Source organism: Bufo bufo, chromosome 8 (genome assembly GCF_905171765.1).
Source record: "Bufo bufo chromosome 8, aBufBuf1.1, whole genome shotgun sequence".
In the NCBI taxonomy this organism is placed as follows: domain Eukaryota; kingdom Metazoa; phylum Chordata; class Amphibia; order Anura; family Bufonidae; genus Bufo; species Bufo bufo.
Window position 1 is genome coordinate 125,852,091 of NC_053396.1, and position 15,770 is coordinate 125,867,860.

The following is a 15,770-nucleotide window of genomic DNA, read 5'->3' on the forward strand; positions in this document are numbered from 1 at the left end:
TCCAGCTCTATGTGACTGGTCTTTGCATAAGGTAAAGACCCTACCAGTGATGGCTAACCTCTGGCACTCCAGCTGTAGTGAAACTTCAATTCCCAGCATGCTCCATTCATTTCTGCGGAGTGCTGAGAGCAGCCAAGCAAGTGTGCATCTTGGGAGTTGTAGTTTTACCACAGCTGGAGTGCCGGAGGTTAGCCCATCATAGCCCTAGCCTAGACCAAGGGTCAGCAACCTCCGGCACTCCAGATGTGAAACTACAATTTCCAGCATGCTCCATTTATTTCTATGGGAGTTCTGAGAAGAGCAGAGCAATTATACATGCTGGGAGTTGTAGTTTCACAACAGCTGGATTGCCAGAGGCTGTCTACCCTGCCCTAGACCATGGATCAGAAACCTTCGGCACTCCAGCTGCTGTGGAACTACAACTCCCAGCATGCACACTGTGCTTAGCTGTTCTTATAACTCCCATAGAAGTGAATGGAGCATTCTGGGAGTTGTAGTTTCAGAACAGCTGGAGTGCGGGAGGTTACTGATCCCTGCTATAGACAATCACACAGAATCCTCGGCTATGACCTATAGCAGAGATGGCCAACCTGAGGCCCTCCAGCTGTTGCAAAACTACAACTCCCATCATGCTCACACTGCCTACAGCTATCAGCCTACAGCAGGGCATGGTGGAAGTTGTAGTTTTACAACAGCTGGAGAGCCTCAGGTTGGCCATCCCTGACCTATAGCATGGCTCCAGCAACCAGCCCAACAAAATCCCAGGCAGCTCCCGTCTCCATGGTGATCCGCCAACGCTTCACAACCAATCAGCGCCCACAGGGGCGGGGCTTAGACATGCACGTTCTAGTAGTAATAAAGCACGTTGACGCAGAGCACGTACGGCTCCCAAGATGGCGACGGCCAATGAAGGCGGCGGTGTGACTGGAGTAAAGAGGGTGCACCTGGGCATCCCCGAGGCTGTGTTCGTGGTAGGTTCGGTGTCTGTCTCCGTGCACCCGTCTGTGGGTGAGGCGGGAGGTCGGTGGGCCTGTGGGACGCGGTGGTTCGGTTGCCTAGGCGGCCGCATCCTTCAGTGGCAGCGTTTGCCGTTTGTGCCCCGCCCTGTGCAGAACACGTGTGGCCCCTGTCATACAATCGGCTGCTGTTCCCCGTAATCCCGGGTTGTCACAGATCTGTGTCTCCCAAAATAGGCCGAATGTATGAGCTAAAGAAAAATCTGTACTACCCCCATTGACATACAGGGGGCGCTCCTGATACAGTGCTATTCTCTCAGGAGCTTCCAGTGTGAACATTACCTAGTAAGATTCTGCTCTGTCCTTGTTTCTGGTCCACTATAGCAGTCACCTGCTATTTCATTTTGTACGTGGCATCAGATGGCCTGACCCATATACAGGCCCTATGGGCACTGGAGATAAGTGGCGCCCTCTACAGAGATTGTAATGTGGTACTGTCACATGAATGTGTCATCTATGATGGAGCACCACGTGGGCGTCACATCATTGTATATGCTATGCAGCGGGCGAGTTGTTCCTGGTGTGGGGTCCCAGGCAGATCCTGATGATCAGTAGGTGCACCTGCACTGATATTTTCCTAGCGGATCTGGCGATGGGCACGGTGAGATGCAGTAGAAAGCTGGGCATAGGTGTCAGGACTGGCGAGTACTGTGCTTGGGGTCAGATCAGTGCAGGTACTGAATCGTTACTACCATCATTAATCCGCTGGTGTACTCATTGTGATGGGCTGTTGACTGTGATCCAGTTATGAGGAGCGCGCGTTTGTAAGAACAGTCTCGATATTCGTCCTGTCCTCGGCTGGTGTAAAACATTGGGGAGGAGTCCATTGACACCTGTGGCCCCGCCTCCTGCCCATGATTGGCAGGTTTCTATTATGTTACACATAGGAAAGGAACCAGCCAGCTATGGACATGAGGCGGGGCCACAAGTTTCAATGGACTCGCCCCTCATGCAGTTTGCCCCGTCAGTACTGTAAAAGTGCATAAAGGGCTATTCCCATCTCGGACAATGGGGCATATCGCTATCTCTAAAACAAAGCCGGCAAAGTGGTGGCTGGCAGTGCCGGGTCTGGCCACCACCAATTGTTCCAATTGGCCCGCCAAAATAGCTAAGCGGTCTTGGAATCCCTACAGAAATGAATGGGAGCGCACCGTGCTTGCGCGGTCACAGCTTCCATTCACTTCTATGTGGCTGATGGAATAGCGCTCGGCTATTTTCAGCGGCCCCATAGAAATGAATGGAGGGCAGCCACGGGGACCCGCGTCTATCAGACAATGGGGGGCATATCCTAGAGAAATCAATGGGTCTGTCACTATACTATGCTTACTCCAGGGAGCGCAACATAAGGGTTCAGGGTGCGGACCCATTCATTTCAATGGGGCTGCAAAAGATGTGGACAGCACACTGTGTGCTGCCTGCATCCGTAGTTCCATTCCGTGGCGCTGCAAAAAAGATCATAAAGTGGAAAGCCCACAGCCAGTATCCGTGTTGGGCTGAACTCTTAGGCCTAGTTCACACGAACGTATGGCTTTTATAGTTTTTTGCGGTCCGTTTTTCACGGATCCGTCGTTCCGTTTTTGAGTTCCGTTGTGTTTCCGTTTCTGTTCCGTTTTTCCATATGGCATATACAGTATACAGTAATTACATAGAAAAAATTGGGCTGGGCATAACATTTTCAATAGATGGTTCAGAAAAAACGGAACGGATACGGAAGACATACGGATGCATTTCCGTATGTGTTCCGTTTTTTTTGCGGACCCATTGACTTTAATGGAGCCACGGAACGTGATTTGCGGCCAAATATAGGACATGTTCTATCTTTCAACGGAACGGAAATACGAAACGGAATGCATACGGAACACATTCCGTTTTTTTTGCGGAACCATTGAAATGAATGGTTCCGTATACGGAACACAAAAAAACGTCCCGTACACCCGCAAAAAAAAACGTTCGTGTGAACTAGGCCTTACCCGTTCATTTCAGTGGGTATAGGCACATGAGCATTATGTTCCACTGACCATCTGTCCATTCATGAAAAAATTGCAGCATGTTCTATCATCAGTTTTTCATGCAGTTCAGGTCAGTGAAAAAAAACTGACAACATGCTGTGTTATTCTTTATCAACCACAGTTCTGAAATAAGGCACTACATGACAAATGTGCCCATATTGACCTCTCTATGGCACCAACACACCCTTGTAGGGCCTTTCTAATAGGGCAGGGGTGGGCAACCTGCGGCTCTAGCGGTGGAGTCGGGAAGCAGTCAGGCCGGGGCACTCTCCGCCCCATGCTCTGATCTCGTCATGCACAGTAGGGATCGACCGATTATCGGTTTGGCCGATATTATCGGCCGATATTGAGGATTTTGACCGTTATCGGTATCGGCATCTATTTTGCCGATATACCGATAACGTATTGGGAACACAGAACGCGCTGCTCTCAGCGCGTTCTGTGTTCCCTCCGCAGCACAGGGGAGAAGGAAGCAGTGTCTCCTCCCCCCTGTGATGCTGCTGCTGCCGCCAATAGCAGGAGAGGAGACAAGAGGAGGGGAGGGGCTGTGGCCGCTGCGCCACCAATGAAGATAAGCCTTTCATTCATTCATATACAGGAGGCGGGAGCTGGCTGCAGAATCACATAGCCGGCTCCCGACCTCTATGAACGGCAGCTGCGGTCCGCGGTAGTTAACTCCTCAGGTGCCGCGGATCGCAGCCACCGCTCATAGAGGTCGGGAGCCGGCTATGTGATTCTGCAGCCAGCTCCCGCCTCCTGTATATGAATGAATGAAAGACTCCTCTTCATTGGTGGCGCAGTGTGCCCCCCCCCCCGAGCCCCCCAGTATTAATCATTGGTGGCGCAGTGCGCCCCCCACCCCAATGCCGGCCAATAGTAAAAACATTGGTGGCGCAGTGCGCCCCTCCCCCCCACCCAGTATTACTCATTGGTGGCAGTGGCCACAGGATCCCCTCTCCCCTGCTCCTCCGATCGGAGCCCCAGCAGTGTAAGCCTGGGGCTCCGATCGGTTACCATGGCAGCCAGGACGCTATTGAAGCCCTGGCTGCCATGATAAGCTCCATGCTGCTGTGTGCACAAAGCACAGAGCAGCAGGGACAGTGTGAGATCCTATTCACTCTGATAGAGATCTATCAGGGGGAATAGGACAAGGGTTCTAGTCCCTAAGGGGGCTAAAAGTTAGTAAAAAAAAAAAAATACAAAAATATTAAGTATAAATGAAAAAGATTTATAAAAAAAAAAAATACACATTAACAATAAACCAAAATACACATTAACAATAAACATATTAATTTTCAGCAGATTTGTGTATGAATTTTTTTTTTTTCTCAAAAATGAAAATTCCCAGAATATCGGTATAAATTATCGGCTATCGGCCTGAAAGTTCACAAATTATCGGTATCGGCCCTAAAAAATCAATATCGGTCGATCCCTAATGCACAGTGTCAGAACGTAGTAGGTGGAGACGCGCCCTATGACCTGACGATGTGCGCATCAGGTCACAGTGGAGACCCTGTCAGACCTGCAGAGTAGCAGGCGCCTGATCAGGAGAGGTAGGCAATTTCTTAAAATTATCTGAGCTTTGGGAGGCTGATCTGAGGGGGGGGTCTGATCTGAGCATTGGGGGTCTTATTTTAGGGGTCTGATTTGGAGTTCTGATGAGGATTGGGGATCTTACTTTGGGTCAGACGAGCATTGGGGGTCTGATGAAAAATGTCTTCTCAGCTGAAACCTAGGAGCATCTTATAGGGTGAAAAATCTGGTGACTCGTGTGTAAATGTATAGCTTGTGGCTCCTGGTAGTCTTAAGTTGTGTGGCTTTTTTTTTCCTGGCTCTGTGTCTGTAAGGTTGGCCACCCCTGTAATAGGGCAATCACTTTAAGGGGTTGTCTCACTTCAGCAAATCGCAAAGTTAATACAAGGCACTTGCTAATGTATTGTGATTGTTCATATTGCCTCCTTCGCTGGCTGGATTCATTTTTCCATTGTATTTTGTATACACTGCTCATTTCTATGGTTACAACCACCCTGCAATCCGTCAGTGGTGGTTGTGCTTGCACACTATAGGCTACTTTCACACTGGCGTTTTGGCTTTCCGTTTGGGAGATCCGTTCAGGGCTCTCACAAGCGTCCAAAACGGATCAGTTTTGCCCTAATGAATTCTGAATGGAAAAGGATCCGCTCAGGATGCATCAGTCTCCCTCCGATCAGTCTCCATTCCGCTCTGGAGGCCGACACCAGAACAGTGCTTGCAGCGTTTTGCTGTCCGTCTAACGAAACTGAGCCAAACGGATCCGTCGTGACACATAATGTAAGTCAATGGGGAAGGATCCGTTTTCACTGACACAATAGAAAACTGATCCGTCCTCCACTGACTTTCAATGGTGTTCAAGACGGATCCGTCTTGGCTATGTTAACTCCTTAAGGACCGGGCTCATTTTCACCTTAAGGACCAGGCCATTTTTTGCAAATCTGACCAGTGTCACTTTATGTGGTGATAACTTTAAAACGCTTTGACTTATCCAGGCCGTTCTGAGATAGTTTTTTCGTCACATATTGTACTTTATGACACTGGTAAAATGGAGTTAAAAAAAATATTTTTATTTATAAAAATAATAATAATTTGCCAAACATTTCTCTACTTCTATAATACATAGTAATATCTACAAAAATAGTTATTACTCTACATTCCCCATATGTCTACTTCATGTTTGGATCATTTTGGGAATGATATTTTATTTTTTGGGGATGTTACAAGGCTTAGTTTAGAAGCAAATCTTGACATTTTTCATAAATTTTCAAAAACCCACTTTTCAAGGACCAGTGCAGGTCTGAAGTCACTTTGTGAGGCTTACATAATAGAAACCACCCAAAAATGACCCCATTCTAGAAACTACCCCCCGCGCATTTAGCCAAGGTGCCTGCTCAATGATCTGAGCAGGCACCTTGTTCCGATCACCGCCCGCCGGTGATCGGAAATACACAGGCCGTACCGGTATGCCCTGAAGAGGTTAAAGATAATACAAACGGATCCGTTCTGAACGGATGCAGACGGTTGTATTATCTGAACGGATGTGTTTGTGCAGATCCATGACGGATCCACACCAAACGTGAGTGTGAAAGTAGCCATAGGAAAAAGTGCTGGCTTATTTGTGGACAGGACAATGGGAACTCACGTAGGCTGGTGCTTTTTTCCTATAGTGTGCAAGCACGACCACCACTGCTGGATTGCGGGGTGGTCATAACCATGGAAACGAGCAGTGTATAATATGATAGAAAAATAAATTAAGACTACTTTCACACTTCCGGCAAAACGTATGCCAACTGATTGCATTTTAAGACTGATCAGGATCCTGATACGTCTTACAAATGCATTGCAAGAACGGATCTCTTTATTAATTTATTTTTAATTTTATTTATTTTTTTCACATTTTTACCGGTCTGCGAATGCACAGACCGGAAGGACGGGTCCGGCATTCTGGTATTTTAAATGCTGGATCTGGCGCTAACACATTCCTATGGGGAAAAAAAATGCCGGATCCGGCATTCAGGCAAGTGTTCAGTTTTTTTTGGCCAGAGATAAAACCGCAGCATCCTGCAGTATTATCTCTTTCCTGATCAGTCAAAAAGGCCGAACAAGATGTCTTCAGAACGGAATGCATGGGGATAAAACTGATCAGTTATTTTCTGGTATTGAGCCCCTAGGACGGAACTCGGCGCCGGAAAAGAAAAACGCTAGTGTGAAAGTACCCTGAATGAAATACCAAAACGAATCCTTGACCTGCCAATCATGCACCACCAGCCCTAGTGCTTTTTTTTTTTTTTTTAACTTTTTGTTTTGTCAATCGTGAGCATTTGTGATTACAATAAAATTGTGTATGGTTTCATTACACTTTGCGTTGGACATTATTTCATACTGTTCAGAAAGTACCCTAAGCCAGCAAAGGAGACGATATGGATAATAATACATTAGTAATGCCTAGGGGTGCACCGAAATTCCGGCAGCCGAAAATATCGTCCGAAAATGCACCTAATCCACTTCGGCCGATATTGTTACATATCGGCCGAAAATATGGGGTGTGGGATTTGTCACCCACCAAGTAGCTCACCATCTGCGGGCGGGCGGGCGGTTTACTTTGTCACTGCATCTTTATTTTACCTTACAATCGTGACGCTCCAGTAACAACTCTGCAGGCAGAGCGGAGGGCGGCGTAACGTCACTTACTCACGTGACGCGCCTGCTCCGCCTCCTTCATTCATAAAGTGGGCGGAGCAGGTGCGTCACGTGAGTAAGTGACGTTACGCCGCCCTCCGCTCTGCCTGCAGAGTTGTTACTGGAGCGTCACGATTGTAAGGTAAAATAAAGATGCAGTGAGTAGTCTGCTGTGAGCAGCAGGGCCGGGGCTGTTATGGGTAGAGGGATCGGTCTATGGCACTGCTATGGGGAGGGGGGATCTGTGCACTGTTATGGGGAAAGGGAACTGTGCACTGTTATGCCCATAACAGTGCACATATCCCCTCTCCATAATAGTGCACAGATCCCCCTCTCCATAACAGTGCACAGATCCCCCTCTCCATAACAGTGCACAGATCCCCCTCTCCATAACAGTGCACAGATCCCCCTCTCCATAACAGTGCACAGATCCCCCTCTCCATAACAGTGCACAGATCCCCCTCTCCATAACAGTGCACAGATCCCCCTCTCCATAACAGTGCACAGATCCCCCTCTCCATAACAGTGCACAGATCCCCCTCTCCATAACAGTGCACAGATCCCCCTCTCCATAACAGTGCACAGATCCCCCTCTCCATAACAGTGCACAGATCCCCCTCTCCATAACAGTGCACAGATCCCCCTCTCCATAACAGTGCACAGATCCCCCTCTCCATAACAGTGCACAGATCCCCCTCTCCATAACAGTGCACAGATCCCCCTCTCCATAACAGTGCACAGATCCCCCTCTCCATAACAGTGCACAGATCCCCCTCTCCATAACAGTGCACAGATCCCCCTCTCCATAACAGTGCACAGATCCCCCTCTCCATAACAGTGCACAGATCCCCCTCTCCATAACAGTGCACAGATCCCCCTCTCCATAACAGTGCACAGATCCCCCTCTCCATAACAGTGCACAGATCCCCCTCTCCATAACAGTGCACAGATCCCCCTCTCCATAACAGTGCACAGATCCCCCTCTCCATAACAGTGCACAGATCCCCCTCTCCATAACAGTGCACAGATCCCCCTCTCCATAACAGTGCACAGATCCCCCTCTCCATAACAGTGCACAGATCCCCCTCTCCATAACAGTGCACAGATCCCCCTCTCCATAACAGTGCACAGATCCCCCTCTCCATAACAGTGCACAGATCCCCCTCTCCATAACAGTGCACAGATCCCCCTCTCCATAACAGTGCACAGATCCCCCTCTCCATAACAGTGCACAGATCCCCCTCTCCATAACAGTGCACAGATCCCCCTCTCCATAACAGTGCACAGATCCCCCTCTCCATAACAGTGCACAGATCCCCCTCTCCATAACAGTGCACAGATCCCCCTCTCCATAACAGTGCACAGATCCCCCTCTCCATAACAGTGCACAGATCCCCCTCTCCATAACAGTGCACAGATCCCCCTCTCCATAACAGTGCACAGATCCCCCTCTCCATAACAGTGCACAGATCCCCCTCTCCATAACAGTGCACAGATCCCCCTCTCCATAACAGTGCACAGATCCCCCTCTCCATAACAGTGCACAGATCCCCCTCTCCATAACAGTGCACAGATCCCCCTCTCCATAACAGTGCACAGATCCCCCTCTCCATAACAGTGCACAGATCCCCCTCTCCATAACAGCGCCACCCACAGATCCCCCTCTCCATAACAGCGCCACCCACAGATCTCCCTCTCCATAACAGCGCCACCCACAGATCTCCCTCTCCATAACAGCGCCACCCACAGATCTCCCTCTCCATAACAGCGCCACCCACAGATCTCCCTCTCCATAACAGCGCCACCCACAGATCCCCCTCTCCATAACAGCGCCACCCACAGATCCCCCTCTCCATAACAGCGCCACCCACAGATCCCCCTCTCCATAACAGCGCCACCCACAGATCCCCCTCTCCATAACAGCGCCACCCACAGATCCCCCTCTCCATAACAGCGCCACCCACAGATGAATTTCATTCATGAAAAATAATTATTAATAAAATCATTAAAAAAAAAGTATTTTAAAAGTATTTGGGCAAAAAGGCGGTTTCGGTCAAGGGCATCCTGAATTTTCGTTTTCGGACCAGAATTTTCATTTCGGTGCACCCCTAGTAATGCCTTGTATTAACTTTCTCTACATGATAAATGCCATTTCCTGAAGTGAGACAGCCCTTAATGTGCACATCATGTAAATCAGTATGTGATTGTCATTTATTGGGTGAAATCACTTAGTGCAGTGTTGGGTGGCAGTTATTTTTGACTCCCTTCTATAGCACCAACCATTTCTGCAGCATTGCACATGGGGCCCGGGGTTTCACTATGTTAATCTGTGTATTTCCTGCAGGAAGATGTGGAGTCCTTTATGAAGAAACCTGGCAATGAGACGGCTGATGTAGTGCTCAAGAGGCTGGATGAGCAGTACCAGAAGTATAAGTTTATGGAGCTAAATCTCTCCCAGAAAAAGAGAAGGTAAGTGCTCACATGTGACACTGTTACATCTTGGGAGCACAACCCATAACATGACTGCTGATTTTCTTTATTTTGTTTTTAGGCTAAAAAGCCAGATTCCAGAAATTAAACAGACGTTGGAAATTTTAATGTATATGCAGAAGAAAAAGGTAATGGTTTACAGACCCCAGGTATCTCATTGTGTGTTGTAAAAGGGTTGTCCCTTTCCAACAACTTACATCCTATTAAAAGGGGATGTGTCTGATCTAGGGATCGACCGATATTGATTTTTTTAGGGCCGATACCGATAATCTGTGAACTTTCCAACCGATAGCCGATAATTTATACCGATATTCTGTGAATTTTAATTTTTGAGGGGAAAAAAATTCCTACTCAAATCTGCTGAAAATTAATGTTCATTGTTAACGTGGTTATTTTTTTGTAAATCTTTCTTTTTTATTTATAATTAATATTTTGGTGTGTTTTAAAAAAAAATAAAAAATTACTATCTATTAGCCCCCTTAGGGACTAGAACCCTTGTCCTATTCACCCTGATAGATCTCTATCAGGGTGAATAGGACCTCACACTGTCCCTGCTGCTCTGTGCTAGCAGCATGGAGCTTACCATGGCAGCCAGGGCTTCAGTAGCGTACTGGCTGCCATGGTAATCGATCGGAGCCCCAGGATTACACAGCTGGGGCTCCGATCAGAACTGCCACCAATGAGGAGGAGGGGAGAGGGGACCCTGTGGCCACTGCCACCAATGATTAATACTGGGGGGTGCACTGCGCCACCAAAGATTAATACTGGGTTTGGGGAAGGGGGGGGGGGGGGGGTGCACTGCGCCACCAATGAAGATGACTATCTCATTAATTCATACACAGGAGGCGGGAGCTGGCTGCAGAATCACATAGCCGGCTCCCAACCTCTATGACAAGTAGCTGCGATCCGCGGCAGTTAACCCCTCAGGTGCGGGGTTAACTACCGCTGATCGCAGCTACTTGTCATAGAGGTCGGGAGCCGGCTATGTGATTCTGCAGCCAGCTCCTGCCTCCTGTATATGAATTAATGAGAGTTATCTTCATTGGTGGCGCAGTGGCCACAGCCCCTCCTTGTCCTCCCTCCTCTCATTGGTGGTGGCAGCAGCAGAACGGGGGTGGGGGGGGGGAGAGAGAGATACACTCTGCTTCGTTCTCCCCTGTGCTGCTGAGGGAACACGGAGAGCTTGATCCTTGTTCCCAATACGTTATCGGTATATAGGCAAAATAGATGCCGATAACGTTTAAAATCCTTAATATCGGTAAAACCGATAATCGGTCGATCCCTAGTTCATTGGCGATCTGACCGCCACGAGAACAGGGTTGCTTGCTCCCCGTTTAAATGGAGGCACGTATGTGTGTCGGTCACTCCTTTCATCCCTATGGGACTACCAGAGATGGCAGAGTACAAGTACATGGCTATCTTTAGCAGCCAGTTAAATGAAGTGGCAGTGCATTCTCGTGATCGATAGGCTCCACAGTGGCCGGACTCCCGCTGATCAGACGGTAGAGCAGATTGGCACCAGATATTTGAGGAGAGCAGGGTCAGTGTGATGCATGCATTCCCTGCACTGACTAAAGCTTGGCTCACCTGAACTCACTGTATCATAGCGATTCATGGTGCTGTGAGTTCCAGCCTGACTGCAGGTCTTTTGTTCTGTACTCACATCACCACTTGGAAATAAAGCAGTTACTCAGTATTTAACGACCGCACACACTCGTCTGAAACCAGCTTTAGGCATCTTCTAAAGGCCATTGGAAGAATTGCTTGAATGTGTATATTTTTGCCCAGTACATAATAGATATTTCACTTTGCAGAGCACTACCAACCCAATGGAAACAAGGTTTTTGCTGGCAGATAATCTGTATTGTAAAGCATCTGTGCCACCAACAGACAAAGTCTGCTTATGGCTTGGGGTGAGTAACAAAGCTTATATGTATTAATGTAACCAGAGACTGGAGCAGTCAGAAAACAAAATCTGTGCACTTTATGATTCTGTCAAGTATTCCTCCCCTTTCCTAAATACGTTTAAGTTATCGACACTATCCACTATAACAGTGACCTCTACAGCACCCCCAAAAACGGTGACCTCCACAGTGCTCCATCCCTTTAAAATTGGACCTCCACAGCAGGCCACCCCCTTAACTTTGACTTTAACAGCAGCCTTCCCCTTTAACAGTGACTTTCACAGCATACCACCCCCTTGACAGTGACCTCCACAGGGGCCTGCCCCATTAACAGTGGCCTTTACTGGATCAGGGGCGTGTCCTTTTGAACAGCTTACTCTGAGGCTCCTTGCAGATGAGCGTTCCTCCCGCAGCGAGTCCGCAACGCAGCTCCCGCCCTGACCGGGTCACATAACATATCGATTTATGATGCTATGTAACCCTTACAGTTCTGCAATGTATTGGATAACACTGGCATAATGCTGCCAGTGTTATCCAATACATTCCAGAACTGTAAGGGTTACATAGCATCATAAATCAATCTAATGCTATGTGAATCCCGTCAGTGCCGGGAGGTCAGGCCGGGTGCTGCGATGCAGTCTCGCTGTGGGAGGAACGCTCATCTGCAAGGGGCCTAAGACAGCAGCACTGTACTGTCGGAGTGTGAGCTGCAGGAAGAAAGTCGCCCTCCCTCCCACCCCTGCAGCTGACAGAAGATGAGGGGGAAAAGTCCAAGATTTTGCCACATGTATGGCGCGCCACAAAATCTGTGACTTTATTACGCCACTATTATAGCGTAAATCTCAACCACTATGAGCCTGCTCCATATGCGGCAGATGCTGGCTGTATAATACAGCAGACACCCGGCTGCAATGACTGACATTTCAACATGATCGCCAATCATTCAACCCCTCAGATACTGCGATTGTGGCATCTGTGAAGTAAGGCAGAGGGATGCGGCTCCCTCTGCCTTCAGATCAGAGCCCCCGCAATGAAATTACGGGACTCCGATCGGTTACCATGACAGCTTGGGCGCTGCTGAAGAATGCTGTAATATAAAAACCCAAAAAACCTTGGTGGAATTATGGGTTTTTATTCAATTTAGCCCCACAAATATTTTTTTTTCCTATACAAGACATGGTAAATTAAATGGTGCCATTAAAAAAATCCACCTTATCCCACACAAAAAAATCTGCCTTCACGTGGCTATATAAATGGAAAATTAAAGTTATGACTATTGGAATGTGTGGAGGAAAAAAGGAAAATGGGCCTGGTACTTAACGGGTTAATAAATATCTCCCTGTGTCTGTAGCAAAGGATGTCTTTAAGAGGGGTTATCCAGGACCTACTTATTGATGACCTGTCTTTAGATTGGGTTAGTGTCAGATCGTCAGGGCTCCAACTCCCAAAACTCTTCAAACAGCTGATTGTGGTGGGGCAGAAAAACTGATCCCATATTTATTTATTTTTTTGCATTTTTAAAGGTCTGCGCGTCCGCAGACCGGAAATCCAGATCCGTTTTGCTGGAACACTTGGGGCCGGATCCGGCATTCCGGCAAGTGTTTAGGATTTTTGGCCGGAGAGAAAACTGCAGTATGCAGTAAGAGGGACTGAACTGATGCATCCTGAACGGATTGCTCTCCATTCAGAATGTATTAGGATAAAACTGATCAGTTTTTTCTGGTATTGAGCCCCTGTGACGGAACTCAGTGCCAGAAAAGAAAACCGCTAGTGTGAAAGTAGCCTTATTCACCAGAAAGTGTAAAGAAGGGCCATATATCTCTTCTCAGCAGTATTCAGTGGTGCCATCCATGCAGCCATGTGTGGTGCGGCAGCCCGGTCCCATTCACGTGATGGGGCTGAGGTGCAGACATGGACGTGCTATGTTGGGTACTGCTGTAAAGGCACCAGGAACATTTACATGTGCTGTATGTTTTGAACAGTCCTAAACTCAATTTCTTCTCCTTATGATGTACATTGATTCCTAGGCCAATGTCATGCTCGAGTATGACATTGATGAAGCCCAGGCTTTACTAGAGAAGAATTTGTCTACAGCCACAAGAAATCTTGAATCGACAGAAGAGGACCTTGACTTCCTGCGGGACCAGTTCACCACCACTGAAGTCAGTATCCTTTTTGAAGGTGTTGCCATGCCTTCTTTTGCTAATTTGGCAAACACTTAACTGGTCCAATCCGTTACCACTGAAGGGCCACCCTGCACCCCACCGATCAGGCCATCACTGGCTGATCGGTGAGGGTCTCATCACCCTGCACCCCAATCTGTCAGCTGTTCAGGTGCAGCTCTGTTCCTAGAGGTCAGAGCTGAAACTACACAGCACTGTCAACCTTGTAGTGGAGGCAGCTTGTCAATGAAGGATAGGCCATAACTTAGTAATGGCTGGAAAGCCCCTTTAATTGTAAGCAGCTGGCATTGCATCATAAAAGTGAAAGAGTAAGACCTCTGCATTGTTGTAAATGGTTTGATCACACCATATACCTGTGTCTTCTGGATAGTGGGGCGAGCTCAGGAAGGCGCGAAACGGTTAATCCAGATTAGAGGGCGGCAGTGTAAAACAGTCGCTCAATTCCACCCGCACTCTGCAGGTCTGCTCTGACTAGGAGAGGAAACGGAGGAGAGTTGTCCAGGTGAACAACGCATATTAATAGCTGTGATATTACAGCTTTAATGGCTACAGTCCCTCTGCTTCATGTCACCATGGCGGCACTTCCTGCCTGATGCTCTTAGGGAGCCTTCACACATGGCAGATTTTGTTGCAGAACTTTGAATGGGGTTAGTTTTGCAAGACTCACATGGATTTTTGCATACTTCATTCAAATGAATGGAACTGATTTTCAGTCGCAGAAATTTTCAGTCGCCGATGACATCACCGAAAGAGAAGACGTCATTGGCGCAGGCGCACTGAGGGAGTGCTGAGGATACGAGCCTCCTCATCTCAGAGCGCCTGCGCCGAATGACGCGAGGCGCGCGATTTTTGAATTACTGACAGGGCCGGCCGGAGGAGGAGATCCTGGCTGGCCCTGTCAATCAACACGGCGAGGGGGCGGATTTCTGCAGCAGCTACCAGCAAGTAGACGCCCTACTTGCTGGTAGAGCCCTCATTTACATATTATAAAAGTTCGTTTTATAAAGAATCGGCCGCATGAAAGTAAGTAAGAGCATTATATTCTGCTATATCGCACTAGGAGGAATCTAACTATCCAAAAAAAAAAAAATGAGTTTTGCGGGGTGACAGAAACCCTTTAAGAGCACTGTTGCATCAGTTTTGTAAATTCCCTTTAAAAAAAAAAGTTTGCACGGTATTTTGGTTGAGAACATGGATAAAAACGGTTATACCGCTTTTTGTATGTGTAAATGTGAGGTTTTTGGTGGTGGTTTATTCCTCCTTGCTCGTGCTTCCTTAACAAGTCTTCTAGATATGGCTCGGGTCTATAACTGGGATGTAAAAAGAAGAAACAAGGATGACGTCTCCAAAAGCAAAGCCTAGCTGTGCCTCTTTTAAATCTTTCCAGACACAGATTGTTTTAGATGAGCCCCCAGTCGTCATTTGGGCAGTCGGGAGGGACATTCAGTTGTGGACCTGTCCCCGCCCGACCCGTCACTCTCCCTTCAAGCAGGCACTTTCTCTTTATTTATTCATCTAGCCCCATGCATGCCCCGGTACATGGAGATGAAACAATAGAAGGGTAAGAATTTCGGCTGCTCATGTCCACTTAGTAAAATAGGTTTCATTAATAAAATGGAGGTGATCTGCAGCAAGGTATCCGCACGTGTTGTGTACTGTATACTAGGAGACTAATAAATCCACTAAGTGCCGTCTGCTTTATTTGACTTTAAATGATTTTGTTACAGCACAGGCCTTGTGTCATATTCTACATGGAAGAGGGGGCAAACAGTTTTAAATAAATGTGATCTGTTGATGGCTGCCGGTGACAGCCTGTTTTTTTAAATGTAATCCATATAAGTTATATTCACAAGCACTGAAATTTGGGTGAAGTGTATCTAGACTTTCCCTCTTGTATAGTCACTGTTGTGTGTTTTACCTAAAATGCTCTTGGAATACAAGGTTTGATCTCCTGTA

At 47.7% G+C, this 15,770-nt stretch overlaps 1 protein-coding gene across 1 annotated transcript; it reads left to right on the top strand.

Annotated features, from left to right (window-relative positions):
• Nucleotides 1-875: 875 nt before the first annotated feature.
• VBP1 (VHL binding protein 1) lies at nucleotides 876-15,515 on the top strand. Its single transcript, XM_040405788.1, has 6 exons — nucleotides 876-971; nucleotides 9,582-9,706; nucleotides 9,789-9,855; nucleotides 11,542-11,640; nucleotides 13,659-13,797; nucleotides 15,106-15,515. Exons 1-6 carry the CDS (start codon nucleotides 894-896, stop codon nucleotides 15,174-15,176), a joined length of 579 nt encoding a protein of 192 aa, XP_040261722.1. The 5' UTR covers nucleotides 876-893; the 3' UTR covers nucleotides 15,177-15,515.
• Nucleotides 15,516-15,770: the final 255 nt, after the last annotated feature.